This window comes from Giraffa tippelskirchi, chromosome 8 (assembly GCF_054371585.1).
Source record: "Giraffa tippelskirchi isolate mGirTip1 chromosome 8, T2T-mGirTip1v1.2.pri, whole genome shotgun sequence".
In the NCBI taxonomy this organism is placed as follows: Eukaryota; Metazoa; Chordata; class Mammalia; order Artiodactyla; family Giraffidae; genus Giraffa; species Giraffa tippelskirchi.
Window position 1 is genome coordinate 126,379,827 of NC_137282.1, and position 26,506 is coordinate 126,406,332.

At 47.6% G+C, this 26,506-nt stretch overlaps 2 protein-coding genes across 14 annotated transcripts in view; one reads left to right on the plus strand and one right to left on the minus strand.

The window, feature by feature from the left end:
- Positions 1–4,512, minus strand: part of FKBP5 (FKBP prolyl isomerase 5) — a 153,715-nt gene extending 149,203 nt beyond the window's left edge. For 5 of the 12 annotated variants that reach the window (XM_081520165.1, XM_081520182.1, XM_081520174.1 and 2 more), the window contains exons 1-2: positions 4,376–4,512; positions 1,335–1,560 (exon numbers count right to left, since the gene is read on the minus strand). The gene's annotated coding sequence lies outside the window, so the exon portion shown is untranslated. Of the gene's footprint in view, positions 1–1,334; positions 1,561–4,371 lie in introns of all 12 variants that reach the window. The other 7 variants (XM_081520170.1, XM_081520176.1, XM_081520172.1 and 4 more) reach the window with 3 other exon arrangements.
- A 70-nt stretch (positions 4,513–4,582) lies between these two features.
- On the plus strand, positions 4,583–14,718 carry ARMC12 (armadillo repeat containing 12). Of its 2 annotated transcripts, none has more exons than XM_081520183.1 (6): positions 4,583–4,775; positions 5,465–5,610; positions 5,853–5,987; positions 12,559–12,732; positions 12,848–12,919; positions 14,369–14,718. In XM_081520183.1, the coding sequence occupies exons 1-6, from the start codon at positions 4,616–4,618 to the stop codon at positions 14,696–14,698; spliced, it is 1,017 nt and encodes a 338-aa protein (XP_081376309.1). In that variant the 5' UTR covers positions 4,583–4,615; the 3' UTR covers positions 14,699–14,718. The 2 variants fall into 2 exon arrangements, with proteins under 2 accessions (XP_081376309.1, XP_081376311.1); XM_081520185.1 differs by having other exon boundaries at positions 14,399–14,718.
- Positions 14,719–26,506: the final 11,788 nt, after the last annotated feature.

Consider the following 26,506-nt stretch of genomic DNA (forward strand, 5'->3'; position numbering starts at 1 on the left):
AGAAAAGACCCTGATGCTGGGAAAGATAGAAGGCAGGAGGGGAAGGGGACAACAGAGGAGATGGTTGGTTGGCATCACTGACTTAATGGACATGAGTTTGAGCAAGCTTCTAGAGATGGTAAAGGACGGAAGCCTGGCATGCTGCAGTCCATGGGGTTGCAAAGAGTCAGACATGACTGAGCAACTGAATAACATCATGATGGGAACATTAGCAGCCTTCATGTGGAAAGCTGGTGCAGATGGCAGAGAGGTGTGCTAGGGCAGCCTGTGTCCTTTTGCCTTGGTGAGGGCAGGTGTGAAACTTGGGGTTGGCTGTGTGTGTATGTGGAGTCTCAGACTTCTCTCTAGCCAATATTGCAAATTTGGGGATTTGACAGGGGAAAAGAACCAAAACCCAAGTTCTCACCGAGAGCTGCCGTCTTCATTTGTACTCTCCAAGAACGTTCACTATCATGTGTTGTCACCATCATTTCATAAAAGCAAGTGTATTTTAATTCTCAAACGAAGACATCATCTGAATCAAAACCAGTTACTCCCAAGAAAGAACAGTCCTTGACTTTCCACCAACAAATACATATTCTTTTTTTTTTTTTTCCTATATTGTGCTGTGGATTAGCAAGAATGTATAGTGGGGTGGCTGCCTCTGCTTCTGATTCCTCTGAATCATTTGAGAGCAGAACAAAAAAAAAAAAAAAAATAGGCTTAGATATAGCAGGAAGGAATTAGCTTAGAGCCAAGAAAGAACTCTGCATCTTTGGAGAGCTTTAAAGAGCAGGTGAGCACTGCATTTTTTTAGGATGTGAAGGTCGTGGGGTCTCCTCTATAGACTGAGGAGGCCAGTAGCCTTGAGTCCCCTTCAGAAGAGGGCTGGAACTTTGTTCTAAGGACCTCTCCTCTGATCCACCAGGGGAGCTGGAATCTAGAACAGTTCCATCAGGCAGCCATTTCCTGCCCAGAGTTCATGGAGCCTGATAGGTGGTCCCATGACAGTGGAGGGAGGGGGCCTCCAGCAGCCTCTGTCACCTTTCACTGCAGGGAGTCCATGTAGTCACCCTCTGGTGGGCTGCAGCCCACAGACCTGAAAGCCTCAGAGTTGCCCATCCTTGAGACCAAAGAAAGAGCCTAGGACAGCAACAAAGACATTCATAGTGCTGAAGACTGGTGGGTGGTATAACCTTCCTACAGGGTATAATGCCACTTTTTCTCCATTAGGAGCTGGATTAATTAACTTTAGTAGTCTTAGGTGGGTCTAGTATAAATCTAGATGAAATCTGTAATTCCCTTGCCAATCCTACTTCCCACGAGGCAGCAAACCCCAACCACCAGGGACTTACCTGCCAGTCCTCGGGTCATTTGATAATGTGTTCCTCTGGGGGTAAGATCACTTGGCAAGAGCAAAATGAAGTTGTTGTCCCGATAGTTCTCATTCGTCTTTAGGCGGTCAACAGTTAAGCTCAGACTGTATTGACTAGTCACTTCTGGGTTAACATAGCCCTGGGCTGATTGCCCCTGGGATGTTCAGTTTGAATTCTTAAGAGCTTAAGTTAGCCTCTGGTCCACCTGTGGAAAGAACGGGTTTCCATTTCAGTTGTTAAGTTGTTCTTTCATCCTTTCCATTAGCCCAGTAGAGGTGGGGGGAGGGATGTCCGTAAGGCAAGTGGAAAGGCCAGTGTGTCATTTCTATCAGCCCATTCCTGAACGTCATGGCTGGTTAAGTGGAGTCTTTGGTCATTATCAATGCCCATCGGGGTCTTGTATTTCACACGCAGCTATCCTAGACCCCAAATAGTGGATGTTTGTATTGCTAGACTCGGGTAAGCCTTTTGTAGTGTCTTCCACCTGTTGCGGCACACTATAAGCTGCACGTGGCTGCTGTCCCTTCACAGCATGTATCATGGCTCTGCCCCCTTCCACAGCTGGGACCAGAAGCCCAGGGATACTCTTTGTTTCGTTGTTGCCACAGGCCCCAACCAGACTTTTCGGCTAAGTCCAATTCACAAGCCTGTCCCTGAATTAAGATCCCCTAAAGCCTGTGTCTGTAATTGTTTAGTGGTGAGAGGTTGGAGGTAGGCTTGTTCTTTGTAGATCATCCACTTCCTTGCATTTTGTCTGTATTCACCAGCCATCCTGGCGCAGTCAGATGAGCCACAAGCATAGGGCTGCTGCTTTTAAATGGAAAACAGAGACTCCGAGGTTACCAGAGTGGAAGAGAATCAATTTAATGGAAGGGAAAGACATCTCTCATGGCAGTCAGCTGCCACAGGGCCCCATCTGCTGGTGGACAGCCACCTCAAGATCATGCCTGCGACCTTCCATTCCCCACCCTTGACTTCTCGACATCTTGGGTGTTTCTTTGGCCTCTCAGCCGGCTGACCAATCATTGGGCTGCACCCCGCAATCCTGAAAGCCTTGTGGTTGCCCACCTCAAGACCAAAGAAAGAGTCTGGAGACAATGATGGAGACCTCAATTGTTTGTTGGACCGGAGGTTTGGGGAGGGGGTTGGCGCTGGTCTTAAGCAAAAGGTCCTGGAGCAACAACCCGTGGATTACAGCGGGCAGGCCATAGTAGCAATCTTCCCCACTCAGGGTAGAAGGAGACTACTATTTGTAGGGCGAATTGAAGTCAGGTTGGCTCATCAGTTACCAGGGAAACCAGCTGGGGCACGTCTCTCATAGCCCCTCAGTTAAGAACCATCATGAGGGCAGATGTTTCCTTTAATGAATTAGCAGGTAGAGCAGGGGTGAGATCAGCCATTTGCTGGGGCAGGGGGCAAACGTGGTCACGTGAGTAGGGTGCAGGCAAAGTCGGGACGGGTCAAGGGACTTCCCCGGTCGTCCAGTGGCTGAGACCCTGAGCTTCCAACGCAGGGGGCCCGGGGTTCAACTCCTGGTCAGGGAACTAGATCCCACAAGCCACAACTAAGAGTTCTCATGCTGCAATGAAGATGGAAGATCGCTCGTGCCTCAACAAAAGACCTGGCGCGGCCAAGTTTTGTTTTTTTTTTAAAAGAAGGAGGGCCAAGGATGGACGAGAATGGCCCCCCTGGGAGTGTTGCCTGCAGCCTGGGGCGACGTGGATGAAGGCTCTGAGTGGACAGACCTGGCTGGCTGCTGTAGCATCCTTGGTGGTGTGTTTCTACACCTCCTACAAGCCCAGATGCAGCAGCCCAGGGCCCCGAGCCTTCCAACAGGAGCTCAAGGCCCAGCAGGAGAAGCCCTGTTCTGGTGCAGCCATGCTCAGTGCTGACTCTGGGCCTGAGCCTGGCTTGGGCTCCTCCCTGTTCTGTACCAGAAGGGGAGGCCAGAGGCTGTGGGGACACTGGGGGTGGGGGGAGGAGGAGGAGGGAAGGGTCTGGTCTCACCTGCCCCATCCTAGTGGTGGAGACTGAGGCCTCCAAGGTTGGGTTCTCCTCCTCCAGGGTGGTGGCATTTTCCAGAGGCCTCCAACCCCATCCCACCCTGTGTGTGTATGTTGTGTGTGTGTGGGGGGGATGGGATGTGATATTCCCAGATTCAGGCCTCCATGGTTTGATGGCACAGACCCCCCCAGGTTTTAACCCTGGAGTTTTAGAATGCTAAATCTGGGTCCTCCCAGGTTATAAGTGATCAAGGCAAGGGCCCCTTCTCCTCCAGAGACACACTGGATAAATGGGCGTGGCATCCCTGTGTTCAGATTCTCTGATGTTGTCCTGGCCTCTCATCCTCAAGGAATAACAGAAGTCATAACTTGAGCATCTCCTAAGTGCAGGACTCTGCTGGATGTTGGAGATTAAGTGACAACTGCCCTTATGAGCTTTTGGTCAACATTGAGGGGAACATGTGGATGCTGGAAGATAATGGATTTGCCTTGAGACTCTGGGAAACTTTGTAAGATGCTCATCGTCTCTTCATCCTCTGATGGAAAGGGGGTCCTTGCCTACAGAAACACTCCGAGGCCCAGAAGTGGATCCATGGCGAAAAGATCAAAGATGGGAGGGCCAGGCAAGTGAGGGAACAGGGCTGCCAGGGGCCACATCGCAACACCCACAACACTCCCAACCCCGACCACCCCAGCAAACTTTCAAACTTCCAGAAATTGGGCCTCTGCTGCCCTCTAATGGTGAAGCCCCCTTGTGGTTCAGATGGTAAAGAGTCTGCCTGCAATGTAGGAGACCTGGGTTCAATCCCTGGGTTGGGAAGATCCCCTGGAGAAGGAAATGGCAACCCACTCCAGTAATCTTGCCTGGAAAATCCCATGGATGGAGGAGCCTGGCAGATACAGTCAATGGGGTCGCAAAGAGTCAGACACAACTGAGTGACTTCACTTTCACTTTTCACTTTGCCCTCTAATGGAGAAAAGGAAGCCTCTAGAGCTGGCTGCTGGGGCCCCACCAACCTGGGTCCCCTAAAAATGGGGGCTGTGAAGGACCTTCCTGCCCCAGACCTTCTGTTTCCCTGGAGTCCTGAACTTGATTTCACGCAGCCTCCGAAGCTCCCCAGCTGCCCTGTTCCTAGACTGCCACCCTCCGTCCTGTTTCCCCAGCTCCCTTTGTTGCTCATGTTCTGATTCTGGTGCCCTGGTTCCTGGCCCTGCTGGAGTTCTGGTTCCGGAAGGCCTTCGCTGGGTGCCTGGGGCATGTCCTGCATCCCCCAGCGCCCGGGGCAAATGGACATCTGCAAAGGTGTGGTGAGCCTGGCCACAGGCGCCGGGGCCGTCTACCTCCTGTACAAGGCCTTCAAGGCCGCCTTAAAGTGTCAGCCGCCCTTCTGCTCTGCCTCACCCATCTGCATCGCCCGTGAGTGTCCCCACTTGGGGAGAGGGCTTGGCCCCAGGAGGTACCTATACCCCAGGTCTCCGAGGAGCCCAAGGGGACTCCTCCACATTCCTCTTTCGTGCCTCTTTCTCACCTCCTTATTCCCCAGACCCACTCTAGAGATGCCAGAGCAGGGTCCCCAGGCAGTGGATGGCGCTCAGGTGCATCCTCAAGAGTCATCTGGCATGTTCCTAAATTCTACATTCACTCTGGCATCTAGGATGGATGGAAACTTGGTATCAGCAGTTCTCCCCAAGGGAAAACTGGGGAACCTATGTGCCCAGAGCCTCCACTAATCTCTATGACCCCTCAGTGCAAAGTTGAGAAAGGAACCCTTTCTGCAAAACTTTGTGTTGCCACCTGCTGGAATATCATTGCCATGTATCAGTTACGATGAAACACTGTATGGCTGCCATATGCCAGAAAGTTGTTATGGTAAACGTACAACATATTTTTGTTTATGATATGAACGATGCAGCATTAGATGTGGTGCCCTTGTGCAGTGCACACCCTGATCAATTGCACATGGTGGTCCTGCGTATGGCAGGAAGTCTTCTCTTCAGAAAAGACAAGGCAACCTTGACTCCCAGGTCCCTCTGCCCCGCTTCTCAATCCCGTTGTTTCATCACCTCTGAGTCCACAGCCTGAAACGGTCTGGGGTGGCTATCTAGGCCTGGCAATCGAGCGAGAGCGGCTCAGGCGGGACTCAGGTGAGCTCCGGAGGCTCCTCAACTCTTTGGAGTGCAAGCAGGATGCATACACCAAGAGCATGATCCTACACAGCATCACGCGCTGTGTGTACTTGCTGGAGTCCGAGGTGAGGGAAGGGAGGCAGGAGACCCCTCCCTATCAGCCTGGCCCCTGGGGGCTACCAGTGTGTGTCCTGGTTCCCCGCCCCCCACCGCCTCTGACTAGCCAGACTGTGTCCTGGGACCTGTCTCTCTGATGGTGGGAGGGGTTGTGTTGAGGGGTCTTGGTGACAGGGTGTGTGGAGGGGGGGACAGGGGGACCAGGACACCCGCTTCTCCCGCCTTTTCCGTCTCTCTTGGCACACTCTAGGCCTCTACTTGTACTAACGATGACATCACGTTGGTGGGCTCCATGCTGGATGACAAGGACAGCAGTGTCAAAATCCAAGCCCTGAACACACTTAAAGCTTTCTCTGGCATCAGAAAATTCAGGCTCAAAATCCAGGTGAGCCTAGCAATAAGGGTGGGGCAGAGCACGCGGGGTGTCCATAGGCCGTGGGCCCTTTAGTGGGCCTAGGATGAAGGGTCATATTCCAGAAGTCTGTTTGGGTCTGAGTTTGTAACCCAGAACTATGTTTTTCCTTGGAAATTGGTGGGAAAATGGTGATCACTTTCCCAATAGGGGCAGAAAAGTCTTTGAATCCCAGGATAAAACTGAACTCGGTCCCTTGGAGAATCTCTGAACCCCAAACAGCAGAAACCCCCGAGGTTCTTTCTGACACTAGCCAACTCTTCTTGACACCAGCTGAGTGTCCTATAGTTCAGTTCTGACATGTCTCCCTGGAGTTAGTACAGACCCCACCGCTGAAGGCTGAGTCCCATAAGACTGTCTCCTGCTTCTGACCGACCAGCTATAAAGTTGGAAGTTCCCATGACCCCTCTCCTCAGACTTGATAATTCACTATAAAGAGTCACAAAATGCAGGAAAATGTTTTACTTACAGTTTATTATAAAAGGTACAACTGAGAAGGGACTTCCCTGGTGGTTCAGTGGTTAAGACTCCATGCTCCCAATGCAGGGATTACAGGTTCGACCCCTGGTTGGTAAACTAAGATCCCACATGCCAGATGCTGCGGAGCCAAGGGGGAAACAAGATACAGCTGAGGAGCAGCCAAATGGAAGAGGTGCAAGGGCACAATGTGGGGGAAGAGCTTCCATGCCTTCTTCAGGCCTGCCACACTCCTAGCACCTCGATATATTCACCAACCCAAGCACGATAATATTCACCAACCCAAGTGCAATATATTCACCAACCCAAGGTTCTCCAAACCATGTCATGTAGGGGTATTTATGGAAGCTTTATTATGTAGGCATAATAGATTAATCGTTGGCCATTGGTGACTGAACTGTCTCTAGCCCCACCCTTCTCCACAGAGGTCAGGTATGGGGGTGAACGTTCCAGCCCCCGAATCCTAGCTGGGTCTTTCTGGCCTCATCCAGCAGGAATCTAGGGGTCTGCCTAGAGTTGCCTCGTTAGCGTAAATTCAGGGGTGATAGAAAGAGGCTCATTATAAAAACCAAAAACACTCCTAGCAGGATATTGCAAGGATTTTAGGAAACTTGTGCCTGCAATCAGGGACAAAAAACAGATATCTTGTCAGACCACACCCTATGCTCTGTTGGTCTAAGGCTGGTGTCTGGACCACTCATGTTTTCACTACTACAATGTAGAGAAAACAGAAGCCACCATATGTCAGCTCCCCCAGCTTCCTGCTGCTAGGCCTTCAGGCTTACCTGTTACTCATCCTTTCCTGCCTTCCTGCTGGTGCCATGAAAAAAAGGCTTTCTTCCTGCCTATGTTCAATGATCATCTCAGTCCTGCATCCCGCCCCCTCCCCTGAGGACCCCTCTCCTTGAGTAAACTGTCTCATATAGCCTCCCCTGGCTCCTTCCCGTTAGATTCAACAAGCTCTATTCTTTCCATCTTAAAAGGCAAAATGAGAAAACACCTTCCTTGACCTCCACTGACCTCTAATCTCTCTCTAGCAAATGATCTCTCCCAAAATATTTTACTTAAAAATAGCTAAAATATTCAAGACATTCGAACATTTTATGCGTGTTTGGTAACAATAAAACACAGGAACTTCCCTTGTGGTCCAGTGGCTGAGACTCCACATTCCCAACGTAGGGAGCCTGGGTTTGATCCCTAATCAGGGAACCAGATCCCACATGCTGCAACTAAAGATCCCTGTGCTGGCTACAGCCAAATAAATCAATAATAAATGTTTAAAACAAAAACAAAATGCACATAATCAGAACTCAGGCTAGGAAATAGAACATGACCAATTAGCTAGATGCCCCTGGATACCCTTCCTTAATGCCAGGCTCCTCCCCCACCAGAGGCAATCATTCCTCTGCATTTTGTTCATCAATTTCCTGATTTACTTTGCAGTGTTACCATTTTCTAGCAGGCCACAGCAGCAGGCAAAAGTAGGTAAAATATAATTGGAATGTTTTTATGCTTCATGGATCTGAAAGTCTGCAGTTTCCATTCTGTGGTTTGTCTTTTCCCTCCAACACTGAAAGATTCATCCTTATTGATAGGGACTGCTCTGTTCTTTCCCACTGCTGTGTAGTATTCTAGTTCATGAATATCGTGCAGTTTTATGTATCCAACTGCTCATGGTAGGTATTTCAGTTGTTTGCACATGGTGCCATGAGCATTCTCGTACACATCACCCTTGGGACACGGGGGAGACTTTCTCTAGGGCATGTATGCAGGTGTGGGTTGGACAGGTAAAAGGCATGCCCAGCTTTTCGAGAAGGGCTGAATCAGTTTACATCTTCCACCAGCCCTGCATGAGTGTTTCTGGTGCATTATTTCTTCCCCAACACTTGGTCTTTTCACACTTTAAATTTTTTGCATCAGACTTTCTTTGGAGAATAAAAAGGTTTTTAAGTCTTCACTTGCTGGCTGCCTCTACTTCATCTCTCAGCCCTCTCAGTTGCCTTAAGGCTGTGATTCTCATGCATCAGAATTGCCAAGAAAGCTGGTTAAAAATGAAGATTTCATGGCTTTACACCCAGAGAACCAGTTCAACAGGGAAGCTGTGTTTTTCATAAGTCCCTCAGGAGATTCGGATGCAAGTGGCATGGGCACCACTGTTCCTTTCTTCCCCCAGGGCCTGTATCCTGAGGCCCTAACTCTCTGGGTGAAAGCGGCCACTCCCTAGCCTCAGTTTCCACCTAGATGTGCTCTGTGTCTCTGTCTAAAGCCTGCAGGCTCCCTTGAACTCCAGACCCATGGCCAGCTGCTCCACTTAGTCTGGAGACCCTCTGACCCAACATCCAAATGGAGTTCGCCCCTGTTCCCTGAGCCAGACCACCCTCTTGAGACAGATCTGATTCTATCAGTTCCCTGCTGGGTCTTCCTCAACTCTCTCATCAGAAAATATATGACCAGGGACTTCCCTGGTGGTCCAGTGGCTAAGACTCAGCGCTCCCAATCCTGGGGACCCAGATTTGACCCCTGGTCAGGGAACTAGATCCCACATGCTGCACCTAGATCCTGCATGCCACAACTACGACCCAGTGCAGCCAAATAAAAATACACACAAAAAATTTTTAATGTGTAGAAGCAGCTCCACCTCCCTGCCCACACCCCAGCTGTTTACACTGCATGTTTCAAGCATCTCTCCCCTCCAAGCCCTTGCCCCTGGTGTTCTATCGCCTGAAAGCCCACCCCAGATTTGCTAACTCCTACCTGCCCTTCAGATCTCAGCAGACAGTGAGGGATGAGGGCAGGAAGGAGCAGGGTACTAATGGGAATTCTGTGCTTCCCACTCCAGGCTTCTGTCATCCTTCTTACATGACTTGCAAAGGTACAGCTTGTAAGGTACCTGCCTTTGGTAATAAGCCCCAAGCATCTTGCAGCTCAGAAGCCAAGATTCCTTTTTTCATTCAACAGACGTATATTGAGCACTTCCTTTGTGCCTGGGCACTGTGCTAGGCATATGAGATACAACAGTGAATGGAACAAGAAGGAACCTTATCCCAAGTGAACTTAAATTCTAGCAGAAAGCAAGGCAGGCAATACACAAATCAGTGAGGGCTTCCCTCACGGTCCATTGGTTAAGAGTCTGCCTTGCAATGCCTGGGACACAGGTTTGATCCCTGGTATGGGAAGATCCCACATCCCATGGAGCAACTAATTCTGAGGGCAACAACAAAGACCCAGTGCAGCCAAAAGTAATTAAAAATCAACAAAATCTTTAATAAAAGCAAAAAAACCTAAGTGAAACATATAGTGTTTCATGAGGACAAATGCTATTGAAAAAAATCAAGAAGAGTGGTAAGGAAGGCTAACATCAGAGTAATACTGCAATTTCAAAGGAGAAAATCTTTGGGGTCTAGGGCTTGATAAAGAGGTCATAGAAATGACACTGAAAGCACAATCTATAAAAGAAAAATGATAAATTGAACTTCATCAAAATTAAAAACTTTTTTTTTAGTGAAAGACCCTGTTAAGAGGATGAAAAGATATGCTGGAGATTGAAAGAAAATAGTTGCAAACCACATATCTGACAAAAGACTCATATCTAGTTTGTATAAAGAGCTCTGAAAACTCAATATTTTAAAAAATCCGGTTAGAAAATGGGCACAAGATATGGAAATATATCACTGAAGCAGATATACAACTGCAAATAAGCACATGAAGAAATGTTTAACATTTAACTAGACACTAGGGAAATGCAAATTTAAGACCACAATGAAATATTACTATATACCTATTAGATGATCTAAACTAAAAAATTAGTGACAGTACCAAATGCTAGTGAAGATGGAGAGAAACTGAATCTCTCATATGTTGCTGGTGGGAATGTAAAATGGTAAAGTGGCCACTCTGGAAAATAGTTTGGTAGTTTAAAAACGAAAAACTCTCCATTTACCATGCAAACCAGAAATTGCACTCTGGAACGTTTATTCTGGAGAAATAAAAACTTACATCTGTACAAAAACCTGTTCACAGCAGCTCCATTTGTAACAGTCAAAAGGGGAAACAACCAAAATGGCTCTTAGTAGATAAATGACTAAGCAAACTGGTAATCTAGTACTATGGAACATGACTCAGTAATGAAAAGAAATGAGCTATTGATACACACGACAACTTGGATGGATCCTAAGGGCATTAAACTGAGTGGAAAACATCAGGTTCGGAAGATTACAAAGTATGCTTCCACTTACTGCTACTGCTGCTACTGCTAAGTCGCTTCAGTTGTGTCCAACTCTGTGCGACCCCATAGATGGCAGCCCACCAGGCTCCGCCGTCCCTGGGATTCTCCAGGCAAGCATACTGGCGTGGGTTGCCATTTCCTTCTCCAGTGCATGAAAGGGAAAAGTGAAAGTGAAGTCGCTCAGTCGTGTCCGACTCTTAGCGACCCCATGGACCGTAGCCTACCAGGCTCCTCTGTCCATGGGATTTTCCAAGCAAGAGTACTGGAGTGGGGTGCCATTGCCTTCTCCGATGCTTCCACTTATATAACCTCAAAATTGACAAAATCAGAGACGTGGAAAACGTTGGTGGCTGGCACTGGTGAGGGCTGGTTTTGATAGGCAGGGGTAAGTGTGACCAATAAGATCACCCAAAAGGGTGATCTGTGGTGACTCTGATGGAATAATTTGTTGACTGTGGTGGTGGTTACATGAATCTACATACCTGATAAAATGACACAGAACTATACATACACATTGTACTAATACCGTTTCCCTGGTTTTGCTACTGTAATTATTTAAGATGTAACTATGGAGGCAAACTGGGTGGAAGGCACATTGGGACCTCTCTGGTTTTGCAACTTCTAGTGAATTTATAATCATTTGAAAATAAAAATTTAAAAAACAAAAAATGTTCCATGTGAGAGTGGTATAGGGAAAAATGAAAGAGGGGTGGATAAGGAAGGCGGGGATGGGAGTGGTGTTCTCATCTTAGAGGAGGGAGTGGTCAGGGAAGCTCCCCCCACCCCACACCGGAGAAGGCGACATTAAATAGCAAAGTCTTGAAAGAGGTAAGAGTCAGAGTGAGCTACAAATATCCGGAGGGAGAGTATTCTAAGCAGAGGGACCAGCCTGTGCAAAAGACCCTAAGATAAGTGTGTACCCGGCGTTTTCAGGGAATGGCTGAGGCCATTGTGATGGAAACCGTGGGAGCAGAGGAGAGAAGAGGAGATGAGGCAAAGAAGTAATGGGGGCAACGGGAAGATCTTATAAACCACTGGAAGGATTTTAGCTTTTATTCTGAATGGACCAGCGACCCTGGAGCAGAGGCGTGCATGTCCAGCCTGTCTGCTGTTCTGATAACAGACGCAGGGGACAAGACTGGAAGCAGAGAGGGGGAGGCTATCGTGGAAACCTGCGGGAGAGGAGCTGGTGGCTTGGAACAGGGTGGTGGAAGGGGTATGGCGAGGAGTGGCTTGACTGTTGGTAGATTTTGAAGGTAGAGCCAACAGGATTTTCTGAAGGATTGGAAAAGGGTGTGAGAGAAAGAAAGGAGTCAAGGAAGGCCAGAGAGTTTTGGTCTGAGTAACTGGAAGGCAAGGTGTAGCCAACAGCGGAGACAGGAGAGGCGGTGGAGAGAGCAGGTGTGGGGATGGGAATGTGTTAGCTCAGAGGTTCAGTGAGATTCTGGGAAAGAAGTGGAATTGGCACTTGCATCTATGAGTCTGGAGTTTAGGGAGAGGTCTGGGCTGGAGACAGGAGCTTGAAAGGCATCAGCATATGGATAGTCTTTAACACTGAGTCTGTGAGTCTTTAACACCGTGTCACTAAGGGAGGGAGGAAGACAGAAGAGGAGGTTGGCAGAAGAACCGGGGAAAGAAGCTTGTGACAGAGAAGCCGAGTGGAGACAGATTTTCAAGGAGGTGGGAGGGGTCAACTAGGTCAAACGACGGGGAGACTTAAAGTGGGGAACTGTCTGTGGGGTCGGCGCAGTTGTCATGAGTGAAGGCAGACGGTGGGCTAATGTTGAGGGTCATCCTGTGAAAGCAGGAAACCCTTCTCTTCTCCCCCCCACCCTTCCCCAGGAACACTCTATCAAGGTGCTAGAACTGGTCTCCACCATCTGGGACTCAGAGCTGCACATTGCAGGACTCAGACTCCTCAACAACTTCCCGCTGCCTGACTTTGCGCATCCACAGCTTCGACGGGTGATGCCTGCCTTGATGGAGATCCTGCAGTCGGACTGTACCCTGGCACAGGTGCCTGAGGCCCAGACCCCCTGCCCGGCCCTGGCACAACACCTAGAGGGAATAGCAGAGATTCGTGTCGTCCCTGCTCAGGCCCACCTCACGTGTGACCCTCTCCTTTGTTCAGGTGCAAGCCATGCGATTGCTGAGCAACCTTTCGCAGAAGAACGACCTTCTCTATGATATTCTCAACTGCCAGGTGAGAAAGGAACTGAGAGGCGGGCCGACGGTTGCTAACTCAGATATTGGGAAAGGAGGAATCGTGGATTCTTTAGGCAGACTTAGCCCTGACCAGATCATCTTGTTCCTCTTTCTGCCCCTGCACTAGATACATATTGCAAACCACCCCTCTTCTGTCCTCTCAACAGAGTCAGATTTTCCTTTGAGGGACTTTCTGAACGCTGAGAGTCAGGAACACAGGTGACACAAATTAGTCTAGGTATTTTAATAATAGGGAAAAATTACTTACAACATTGTGAAAAGATTCCTACCATCGAAGTAATTAACACAACTATCCCCTCACCTCACATATTTGTTTTTGGTGAGAACATTTAAGTTCCATTCTCTTAGCTAATTTCAATTATGTAATACAGTATTATTAGTATCAACAATAGTCACCATGTTTTGTATTAGATCCTCAGATCTTTTCTCATCTTTTAGCTAAAAGTATGTACTCTTTTGGGCTTCCCTGGTAGCTCAGCTGGTAAAGAATCTGCCTGCAATGCAGGAGACCCTGGTTCAATTCCTGGGTCGGGAAGATCCCCTGGAGAAGGGATAGGCTACCCACTCCAGTATTTTTGGGCTTCCCTGGTGGCTCAGCTGGTAAGGAATCTGCCTGCAATGGGGGAGACCTGGGTTCGATCCCTGGGTCGGGAAGATCTCCTGGAGGAGGGCATGGCAACCACTCCAGTGTTCTTGCCTGGAGAATCCCCATGGACAGAGGAGCCTGGGGTCGCAGAGAGTTGGACACGACTAAGCACAGTACATGTACCCTTTTACCAACCTTTCCCTATTTCCCCACACCCCACCCCAGCCCCCAGCAACTACTTTTCTACTGTTTATATGAGTTTGACTTTTTTTTTTTTTTTTTAATATTCCACATGTAAGTGATACCAGGCAGTATTTGTCTTTCTCTGTCTGGCTTATCTCACTTAGCATAATGTTCCCTGAGTCCATCCATACTGTCACAAATAGCAGGATTTCCTTCTTACAACTGAATAATTATAAAGAAAAAAGGACATGTTTACCACCGCAGTGGAAGATTTGGAAGGTTTTAATTATTGTTTCAGAAATTAATAGATAAATATCTAAAACTAGTAAGGTTATACTTGCTGCAAATAACACAAATAAGCTGAAGCCATTAGATATATCCAGAACTCTTGACAATTAGCGCATGCACATTCCTCTTCAGTACACAAAATGTTTACAAACATTAACCACATGCTAAGCTTTAAAAGGTGGTCTCAACAAACTTCCCTGAATCAATATTATCATATTACTCCTGTTTTATGACCACAATGTTAGAGAATGATATTGAAAACTAAAAGATTCCTACACAGTTGCATCTGAAACTTAGGTATATTGGGAAGCTGAGGCAGAACTTTAGAACTTGCCTTGGACTTGATTCTTTGTTGCATCTTGCTCACAGGTGCACTGCAATTTCCTGAACCTGTTCCAGTCCACACAGCCTGGGAGTCTGCTGTTTGAGGTCCTGGTGTTTGCAGAGCGGTTGAGTGAAGGCCGGAATTCACCCCACTACCGCGCTGTGAAGTGGCATTACAACGAACAGTCTTTACACGAAGCTCTCTTTGGGGACGACTCACGACTGGCAGACCGGCTGCTCGCCCTGGTCATCCACCCCGAGGAGGATGTTCAGATCCAGGCCTGCAAAGTCATAGTCAGCCTGCAGTGCCCCCAGGATGTGGCAATCCGGCCTTCCTGCCCACGCAGTCATTCCTGCTTTAGTAACGGGGAATAAAATTATGGAGAGCCAATAAATGAGTGTGGGAGAGGAGGTTGGGGGACCATGTCTGACCAGGGCCCTCTGGGGCGGGTGGAGATTTTAGCCAGCATAACTGCCTGTCAAAGCGTGGGCTTGTCTCCTCAAACGCATTCCCACTTCCCTGTTTAGTTGGACAGACTCCCTTCTCTTGCTGCTTTTTAAAATTTAGTTATTGTGACCAGACCATGCAGCATGTGGGATCTAAGCCTGCACCCCCTGCAGTGGAAGTGTGAGGTCTTAACAAGTGGATGGCCAGACAAGTCCTTTATTAGTTTTGTTTTGAGTGGTAATTTTTACTGGTGTATAGTTGATTTATAGTGTTGTATTAGTTTCTGCTGTACAGCAAAGTGAGTCAGTTACACATATACCTACTCTTTTTAAAATTTTTTATTTTGTATTGGGGTATAGCCGATTAACAAACAATGTTGTGATAGTTTCAGGTGAACAGTGAAGGGACTCAGCCATACATATACATGTATCCATTCTCCCCCAGACTCCCTTCCCATCCAGGCTGCCACATAACATTGAACAGAGTTCCATGTGCTGTACAGTAGGTCCTTGTTGGTTATCCATTTTAAATATAGCAGTGTGTCCACGTGCATCCGTAACTATCCCTTCCCCTCATCCTTCCCCTGGCAACCGTAGACACAGGACAAGACTTGTTCTTGAAGTCTGTGAATCTGCTTCTGTTTTGTAAGTAAGTTCATTTGTATCATTTCTTTTTACATTCCACATATAAGTGATGTCATATGATATTTCTCCTTCTCTATCTGACTTATTCCATGCAGTATGACACTCGCTGGGTCTGTCCATGTTGCTGCAAATGGCATTATTTCATTCTTTTTAGTGACTGAGTAATATTCCATTGTATATATGCACCATATCTGTATCCATTCCTCTGTCCATGGACATTCAGGTGGCTTCCATGTCTTGGCTGTGTAAACAGGGCTGCAATCAATATTGGGGTGCGTATATCCTTTCAGATCATGCTTTTCTCCCAATATGTGCTCAAGAGTGGGATTGCAGGGTCATATAGTAGCACTGTTTTTAGTTTTTTTTAAGGAACCTCCATACTGTTCTCCGTGGTGGCTATACCAATTTGCATTCCCAACAACGGTGTAGGAGGGTTCCCTTATCTCCACACCGTCTCAGCATTTACTGTTTGTGGATTTTTTGATGATGGCCATTCTGACTGGTGTGAGGTGATATCTCATTGTGGTTTTGATTTGTATATCTCTAATAATTAGCAATGTTCAACATCTTTTTATGTACCTATTGGCCATCTGTATGTCTTCTTTGGAGAAATGTCTATTTAGGTCTTCTGCCCGTTTTTTGAGTGCATATGCCCATATAGGTCATTACAGAGTACCGAGTAGAGATCTCTGCTATACAGTAGGTTCTTATTAGTTATCTATTGTATATATAGTAGTGTGTGTACATCTCAATCCCAACCTCCCAATTTATCCCTCCCCGTCTCTTGCTGCTTTTAAATTTGAATGTGGAGCCAATGCTTTCAGGGAGTTTCAGGGAGAGGGTGGGTTTGGGGACTGAGGCCAGAGATCATCAGTGAGAGAGAGTATGGCACTGTAGACAGTATAGCACTGGATTACTCGGAATGGGCTGGGCTACGCAACAGTAATAACAACTGCCAAATCTCAGTGCTTAAAAATGGCCACGGTTATTTCTTTTTCTTACCACATGCTCCTGAGAGGTCAGCTGGGGGGGTGGAGGGGCAGGAAAAGTGACTTGCTCAAGGTCACATGACTGCTCTGGGGCAGAAATAGGACTGGAACCTCCTAATTTTTACTGGACTTCTTCTTTCATGTTCCTTGGTTTGAGCCCCGTGAGAGGAGACCATGGATTCTAAGCCAGAGTCTGTGGCAGTTGAAAAAGATCTCAATGCTTCTGGATTTTAGAGGCCAGTTTAGGACTGAACTATGAGCCAATCTGTTGTCACTGTTTCCCTGACCCAGGACCCCATCACTGGAGTGGATGGATGGTGGTTGGATGGGTATAGGTTAGGATATGCTGATCAGAGAGCCAGATTTTTTTTAATATTTTATCATGAAAACTTGCAAAACATGTGGGAAAGTAGAAACCTTTGTGGACACTCGTCCAGGCTCAGCAACCACTGATGCGAAATTGATTTCGTTGTATCCACCTACTTTTTCACCAAGAGAGCCAGTGCTTACTAAGGGGCCATCCTTATCATCATCTCCCTAGGTTTGACCACCACCTCTGGGTGAACAGTCACTGCCAGATCTGAATCACCAGCTCTCATCTTTCTCCTGAGCTCAGGACTTAGGCTGCCCCTCCCTGCTACTTGGCTACAGTACAGTCACCCCACTGGAACTTGTCAAATGCCAATATCATCCTACCTACCTCTCTGCCAGCTCCCCCATGTTCCCATGTCACCAGCAAGGTATGGGGAGTCACCTTAAATTCTCTTCCCCATCACATGCTCCAATTCCCACTGCATTACTCTCCCCCATGTGAAGAATTCTGGGGAGTCATTCTCCTATTTCTGTCCTCCACCCTCCAGCCCTACACACTGCAAACTAATCTCTGAATCCCACATTGGGACTTACCTGGCAGTGCAGTGGTTAGGACTCTGTGCTTCCACTGCAAGGGGCATGGGTTTGACCTCTGGTCAGGGAACTAAGATCCCACATGCGATGTGGCATGGAGAAAAAATTAAAAAAAAAAAAGACCAAAAACCCACATTGCAAAAACCTTCAGAGGTTCCCTACCACCAAAGTGAACTTTTCTCAGCCCCAAAGCTAAGTCACCTGATCTGACAAGTGCAAGCGTACCTACATGAAAAGCAGACAGGATTTTGTCCTGGAAGGTATGGTCACTGGAGCCCTTTGCTACATAATAGCACCAAAGCACCAAATGAATTCGGTTTGCATTTAAGGCCCTTCAGCATCTCTGCATCCTGCCTGCCACTAGCCAAGCATGTCAACACTCTTCACTAGTCAAACTGGAGCAAACAAGTCACAGCTGACCCAATCCTGTCATGTTTAGTCTTGCCCCTGAGGTTTTGATACAAACTTCTCCCTGCTTACAGGGCTTGTCTTCCTGCTTTCCCATGGGCTGTGTCCCCATGACCTGTGGTAGTCTAGAGTTTTCTTCAACTATACCCACTTTTGGGGCTTCCAGCAGCACTTCTCATCTGAGTCTCTCATGTGGCATTTGGCAAATTAAAGCTTGGGTCTTATAAATTTTGTTCTTTTTGCAGTAGGTCCTATCTGACTGCTTATAAAAGGGCTTGAAGGAAAAGCCTGCTCTGGGCAGGCACATGATAACAATTGGCCGATGGTAATAAAAGGAGAGCTGGCAGTGGACAATGACAAGGGGGTGTGGTGTGTTGGTTAGTGGTTGCTGCGTAACAAATTATGGCAAAACTTAGTGTTTCAATCTGGGTCCAATCAAGAGAGAGAAACCACACCATAATTTAAACAGGGAGATTTAAAAATAATTGTTAGTCCAATCCCCTGTTATAATAAATAAAGAATTCGTTAGTTAGGAGTAAAGTGAAAGTGTTGGTTGCTCAGTCGTGTCTGAATCTTTGTGACGCCATGGACCGTAGCCCCCCAGACTCCTCTGTCCATGGGATTCTCCAGGCAAGAATACTGGAGTGGGTAGCCATACCCTTCTCCAGGGGATCTTCCCAACCTAGGGATCAAACCCCTGTCTCCTGCATCCCAGGTGGATTCTTTACCGTCTGAGCCACCAGGGAAGCCCAGTAAGGAGTAAAGAGAACTCTAAATACATGAACAGCAGACACAGCAGCAGCCCTTGTGCCCAAGACTAAGGCTGAAACAGAGCAAGCATTCCAGGAAGTGATACCTGCCTCCTACCTCAAGGTTGAAATCTAGATCCTGTTGAAGAGAACAGTCTGTGCCTTGCCCGATAGCGGAAAGGTCACGTTGGTGTCATGCCAGGGGCACTTGCAGAAGTCTGCCTCCTTAGATGCCAGGGAGAGCTCTTCTCAGGGATGTGTCAAGACAAAGGTGCTCAGCCCATGACAAAACCGCCTGGACAGGGTACAGGAGCCCCCGCGCACCGCAGGAGCCTGGTGCTAGAGAACCCGTCAGTGCCGCAGGAACCTCTGGCTGGGGAAGCCACGTGCACAGCAGGTACCGGGTGCTGGAGAAGCTGCAGGAGGTGGAGGCACTCTGCTGACACTGCTGCCCGAGAGGCAGCGCCAGGAGGACCTGCTGGTCACTGGGTTTTGCTGGCCGCTCCAGGACCTGGGCACTGGTGAAGCCATTCGCACTGGAGGAACCTGCCAATCAAGTACGCTAGAACAGGGAAGCAGAAATCTTTTCCTCTTGCGGCGTCTCTCCAGTTCTTTTCCTCTTAACAATTTTAAACACCGATAAGAGCTCCTTATCTCTCGGAGCCATCTTGACTTGGTGCTTCTGATTCAGTCAAATTGTTCTTGAGGTCAAGTTACATTGGCCAGGATTGCACTCATCTGAAGACTTGACTGGGGCTGGAGGGTGACTTCCAAGAGGCCCACTCGTGCCTGGCAAGTTGGTGCTGGCAGCTGGCATGAGGCCTCAGTTTGTCTACACGTGGGCATCTTCACAAGGATGCTTGAGCATCCTCGTGACATAGCAGCTGGTTTCTCCTAGAGTGAATCATCCAAGAGAGAACAGACCAAAAGCTGCTGTGCCTTTTCTGGCCTAACTTCAGAAGTCATACATTATCACTTTCACCACCTTCTGTTTGTTAGAAGTGAGTCTCTAGGTCTAGTTCACATTCAAGACAAGGGAAGTTAGGTGCTACCTTTTGAAGAGTGTCAAACACTTCGTGAGTATTTAAAAGCCATCACAGGGTGACCTAACAGAAGGAAATCCAAAAAGAGTGGATATATGTATATGTATAGCTGATTCACTTTGCTGTACAGCAGAAGCTAACACATTATTAAGCAACTATATGCCAATAAAAATTAATTAAAAAAAAAGAAAAAACCTGCCACAGGTGGATCCATCAACAAGGACTAGGGAAGTCCCCGGCAGTCCAATGGTTAGGATGGAGTGCTTTCACTGCCATGAAAGTGAACATGTTAGTCGCTTAGTCATGTCTGACTCTTTGCGACCCCATGGACTGTAGCCCGCCAGGCTCCTCTGTCCATGGAGTTCTCCAAGCAAGAATACTGGAGTGGGTTGTCATTCCCTTCTCCAGGGGATCTTCTAGACCCAGGAATCAAACCCAGGTCTCCTGCATTGCAGGCAGATTCTTTATCGTCTGAGACATCTGAGTTCACTGCCATGGCCTGGGTTCAATCCCTGAGGTCTGAGAAGTAAGTCCCATAAGCTGCAAGGTGCCACAAAAAAAAAGACAAAAATCAACAAGGATTAATCTGCACTCAGCAGCTAAATGCACCTGTTTCCCTCTGGGAGGTTCTCTGCCAAAGAGAAGAGAAAGTTCACACCAATGGTGGCCACTCTTTCTATCCCATCCCTCAGTCTGACTTCCAGCTGGTTAGTTTGTCTCCTTACCTGCAGAGTTATTTTACCTTTGGGCAATTATTTCTCCAAAGAAGCGTCTCTTTCCATCTTTTCAATTGATTCTAAGAAGACTTCAGAGAAGAGATGGGCTTGAATGAGATCCGGAGAGAGGGAAGAGCTTTCCAGGGTGGGAAACTATTATACTTGAAATTTTACCAGAAGGGAAATCAGAGTTTCCTCTGATGGGATTACGAGATGGGCTGGGGTGCTGGTAGATGGCATTTGGCCAGGCAGACTGCCAATTACTCCTGTAACTGATTTCCTGAAGGAGACGTGTGACAGAGATGAGGTAATGCCAAACCCCACTGGATTGCTTCCAGCAGGATCCTAACACAGGGTCTCAAGCAAACAGGGCTGGAGTCCTCGGCTTTATCTTAAAACTTAAAACAGAGCCTCTCTTCTCTAAACTCACATGTTACCACTGCTCTTCTGTAATTTTCTCCCCTTGAATGTGAAGTGGACCTGGTGACTTGCTTCTTACCGAGAGGATATAGCTGTCAGGCTGCACCTGCAAGTCTTGTGATTGCCCAGCCTCATGAGTGAAGAAAGAGCTTGGCGACAGTAACAGAGAGATAGGGCATCTTACATGTGTGAAACAAAAGGTCCTGGAGCAACATCCCACCATTACCGCAGAGATCAGGCAGAACACGACAGCCATCTTCGCTACTTGGGGAAGAATGAGGCAACTAGTTATAGGGGGATTAACGTCAGGTTGACTCAGGTTAGTTACCAGGGAAACCATCAGCTGGGGTATGACCCTCACAGCTGCTCAGATTAACGACCATCACAAGGAAGGTATTTCCCTTAATAAACTAGCAGGTGGAGCCCTTTTGGCTGAGGGATTAGATCAGCCACTAGCTGGGGCAGGGGGCAAGCACGTTCATGCGAGTAGGGTGCAGGCAAAACAGGGTCTGGTCGAGCAGGGGATGTTCAAAGAGCAAGAGAACAGCCACCTTGAGTGGCCTGATCATGCAGTGGCCAAGTGAGGGACTGTTACTTTAAAGATCAGGTTACAGAGACTTCCCTGGTGGTATAGTGAGTAAAACTCCGTGCTCCCAATGTAAGGAGCCTGGGTTCGATCCCTGATCAGGGAAATAGATCCCACATGCTGAAACTAAGAGTTTGCAGGCCGCACTAAAGATCCTGTGTGTCACAACAAAGACTGAAGATCCCACATGCCACAGCTAAGACCCAGCACAGCCAAAAAAAATATTAGATTACAAAACACTGTGACTTCCATCTTGCTCCCCTTCTCCTTTTTCTTTCACTGGTTTGTGCTGATGAAGCCAATGACTGTGTTGTGAGCTATCCTATGGAAAGGACAGCCAACAGCCTGTGAAGAATTGAAGCTGTTGGTCCAACAACCTGCAAGGAACTGAAACCTGCCAACCACCACCTGTGTAAACTTGGAAGTAGCTCCACTCCCAGTGGAGTCTGAAGGTGACTGCATCTCCAGCCGACACCTTGATGGCAGCCTGTGAAGAGACCCAGAGCCAGGGGACGCAGCCAAGTTGTGACTGCATTCCTGACACACAGAATGAAGTGAAGTAATAAATGATGTGTTAAGCCACCAACTTTTGGGTTAATTCATTATGCAACAGTAAGTAATGAATGCAACAAGCGACTCTTCCAAGGGTCTTGCCACAGGTTCATTCCTTCCACTCAAGGATGAGAACAAAAATCACCAATACCCCACTCAAGTGTGAGACTTTTAATGCCCATGACCCCTGCCCACCAGTAACTATGGCCATTCAGATGTCCTGGAACAGAGCACAGTTTCCTTTGAGAGAGACAAGAAGTGGGTAGAGAGAGCTTTTACCCTCCATGACACCTGCTTCCATGGAGCCAAAGGGTGAACCAAAACACCACCCTGGAGGGTCCCCTTTTTCCTCTCAGCTGTCCTCCCTTCCTGCTAACCCTCTCCTAACCCCAGAGATTCTCAGTCACTAGCATCTTACAACACCTCGTTTCCTTGAGCTGGGCTGAGGACTCCCGTAGCTGAAACTAATTAGTGCCTGTCTTTCTTTAAAGTAGGAGGAAAAAGTGAAAAGGTATTTTTTCACCTAAATGTTTGGCACCTGCTATAGCTTATCTGCCGACAAGTAACAGATTTCAAAATGAATGAGCAAGGAGCAAACAAATAGTAATAGAAAAACATAGAAATGTGATTTCTTAAAATAGGTTACAAGTCATTGTTCAAGATACAGTGACCTAGATACATACGATAGAGTAAAAGGAGGGAAGGAAGGCAGAGAAAGAGAGCCGAGTTCATGAACTTGGGTCCCATCTCTGGCATTTCCTGGTGTTTTACGAGAGCTCCCAGGGCACGGGGGTGTCAAGGCTGCCAGAGCGAGTGTGAGAACCTCAGCTACTTCCAAGGCAGTGAGCTGGTTCCCAAGATCTGACCTCTGGATGGGACCTCAGGGAAAATTCCGCAAGGCTGGGGGCACCATCATTGGAAAGGGGGGAGGAGGTGCTACGTAACAGATCCCGTCTCCTAAGACTAGAAACCATCAAGGTTAACTGCCCAGCTTCCGTGTCATACTCTGGGTACATGGCTGGCAAACTGTTTTTATTTCCAAGGGTCGTATGTACATTGTGAGCCACTGGGGCCCAACCCTGTCAGTCTAGATTGACAAAGAATGACAAAGGGAAATGAATCCTTATTGGAGGGCCTCTCCACTCTCATATCACTCTGGGTACTTGTATTCTGGGAGGGGAAGGGTGCTGGAGTCACATGTGAGTCCAGGAGACAGGATGTAGAATGGAGATTGCATGGTTAAGAAGATTAGACAGGGCTCTGTGAGTATAACGTATGGAATTAGAAAGCATACCCCCTGGCAAATACACACATACACACACACATATTTCAGACTGTGGCCCATGTCTGGTTTTTATCCAGGCACATGGCTTCCTGGAGTAGACACTGCATTTCCCAGTTTTTCTTGCAGCTAGGCTCAGCCATGTGACCATGACTGACTGATGGAGTGGGGAGTATTAAAGCAAGCAGTCAGGCCCTCCCACGCCCACCCTCACCCTTCACTTCATACCTGGAATATGCACAGGTTACAAGGCAATCTTTGACCAGGCTTATGAAAAGAATGACTATAGATGCCAGGGCAGTGAAACTAAAGCAGCCTGGACCGCTGAGACCATGAGACCCCATTTCTGCCTTGGACTGCATATCCTTGGAGTGTTATGGGAAAGGGAAACAAACTTCTGTCTTATAATAAGCCATTGGTTCTTTTTCTGCAGCCAAACCTATTTGTGTATCTTACAGCTCTGTCTTGGTAAATGAAGTTCTGCTATCAGTAATTTACTTGTTTCATAATTTTCTTATCAGACAAGTCTTTTTTAAGCTTTGAGTACTCTTTCCATATCCTCTTAAGTAGGAGCTGGCAGGTGAGCACAGAGCTGGGTACCAGGGAGGGGAGCGAGTTGGGTCCATCAAAGAGTGAGCTCATCTATCTGCCCATCTTTCCAAGGACCATTTAAAAAAAAAAATTTTTTTTTTTGGCCAAACCACGTGGCATATGGGATCTTAGTTCCCTGACCAGGGGTTGAACCACTGGGCTATCAGGAAATTCTCTCCCAGGACCATTTTTTGCCTTGGTTTCCACAAATGGCAGTTATCATCATCTGTCTGTGAAGCAATTGTTTTTAGAGGGAGGGGAACTATGGTTGCCATGGAAACTGAGAAGGGGATGAGCAAGTTCAAGTGACCAGTGACTGAAAGGTGACAGAGCTCCTAATCAGCAGTTCCGGGACCCTGGGCATCAGTTCAGTAAAGACTGACAAGGGCACAGAGCAGAGGGAGTGTTCTCTCTGGACTCTTGCTGGAAGGAAATGACAAGGGAGCAGGACATGGAAGCTCACCTTTCCAAGAGTGCACCAGGGTGGGTGTGCAAATTGGTGAGGGAGAAGGGTGTGAGGCATGGGATTTCCCCAACAAATTCCCAGGGGAGGGCAAAACCCCTGATCAATGGAGATGTGATTTAAATTGTTAAATATGTATGAAAGAGAAGCAGGGGTTCCCTGGTGGTCCAGTGGTTAGAACTCTTGTGCTTTCACTGCCAAGGGCATTGGTTCAATCCCTGGTCAGGGAACTAATATAATCTAAGCTGCATAGCATGGCCAGAAAAAGAGAGAGACAGAGAAGCACAGAAATAAAAAGCATAGGTTGACATTCAAAGTGATCTGTAGCTGAAAACATTGATAAGTTTTCCTGTAGAGAGAAATCAACCTCCACCCCATTCAAGTAACCTGTGCCACATCCAGACATTTTGTCCCAGTGGTGGCTGCTGTAGATTGACTTGTTTTGGCCTTTGTTCCACCTCCTCCCTGAACCTTAGGGCTGGAAATGTGGGAGACATTTTTCTTCTTTTAGGCGCCTGACAGAGCAATAGTTTTTGATGGCAGCTTCCTGAGTCTGAGAGCACAGCTAAGTTTTGTGTTTCCTGGGGCCCACAGTCACAGCAATGGCCTCCTGACTCCCATCCTGCTAATGGTGGCAGAGTTGGTAGCTTCCTTGGCAGCTCAGTTTTTAAATAAATTTTATTCCAGGAAGTTCAGTCTAGATTCTACCCCTCAAACCCTTTTGAAGACTTTATAAGCCCTCAATTACTATATTACATCCCTTTCTGCTTAAAATAGGCACAGTGGTGTCTGTTATCTGCAGAAGAACTCTGATGGTGAAGTGCCTGACATAGAGTTACTGTCGCTAAAATGTTTGTTGAATGAATGAATGGGCAATGGAGGCTGCCAAGGTATCTACAGTGGGTTGGGCAGTCAGACTAGTTGGACTCAATACAGACATAAGCTGGCAGTGAAATCAATTTGGAATTCTAATCAATATATTTTTCTAATTTTTTTATTTTTTAAACTTTTTATTTTGTATTGGGGTATAGCCAATTAACAATCAATGTTGTGATAGTTTCAGTTTCAGATGAACCGTGAAGGGACTCAGCCATACATATGCATGTACCCATTCTCCCCCAAACTCCCCTCCCATCCAGGCTCCCACATAACTGAGCAGTTCCATGTGCTATAGTATGTGCTGTGGTCCTTGTTGGTTATTCATTTTAAATATAGCAGTGTGTACATGTCCATCTCAAACTCCCTAACTATCATTTCTCCCATCCTCCCCCGCCAGCAACGATAAGTTTCTAATAGACATTCTAAAAAGATGAAATAGAATAGAAAATCTCAGAGCAGATCACATATAGTCAATGTTAATATTCTTTTGTGAAACTTGTTTCATACACATATACACATGTTACATATGTGTGTACACACACACACACACGTTTGCAGTGATAGTAATCCAAATAGTAAACAACCAACATGGGTCAGTCAGTTGGAATGGATGCCAACAATATCTACTACCTCTCTGAATACCAGTATAAAAAGTATCTTTGTAGTAAAAAAAAAAATAATGATTGAAACCCAGTGGTCTATGGAACATACCTTATGGCTTTTGGGGGGGGGGGTAGGAGGCAGTGGGCACATGTTTCTGAGGACCCTTCCGTAGGCACTGCCCCTGGCTAGAGGAACTTAACCATGATGGATTTCTGCATCTGGAGGCACAGCAGTCCTCCTGCCCACCAGCATCCATTCCCATCCCAATCCTCCATCTCCCTTGTTCTGGGAAACTGCTCGGCCCAGGCTTCACAAAGTCCCCCCAGGTAACAGTCCCTGGGCCCCCTGGCCACACTGCTTGACCCAACTAGGGCCAGTCGAGTTTTCTAGGGTTTTGTATAATGGGTGCTGAGGGGAGGGGCTTGGGGCTTTATACAGCTTTGCCCACCCCTTGCCACTGTCCAGAGAGGCAGCCACCCTCCCAGAGACAGAGAGACTGAGGCCCCCACAAAGGCTAAAGCCAAGGAGGAGACACCTAATATCAGGGAGTGTGCCCCGGGGCCCCTGAGGCCAGCCTCACACAGCTGCTGGCCCAATGCTGCTCCTTTGGTTTTTATTTTTAAAACAAGTTAGTCTTGCATTTCTTTGAGGTGTATCTAAAGGAGCTGTGATTACGTCATGGCTCCCTGAGGAGGTCAGAGACACTCTTTGCCCAAGCAACTAAGTACCGACATGGCTCAGAGGCTCCACTGAGTCAGAGAAGGACGAAGCTCCCATCCGCACGGGCAGTACGGGCCGGGCGCCAGGTCGGGCCGCCCCTCTGTCACCTGAAGCTGCACAGAGATCTCCGAGGAACCTCGTCATGAACATTTCCCCCGAACACAGAGGTTGTGGGCAGCCCTCT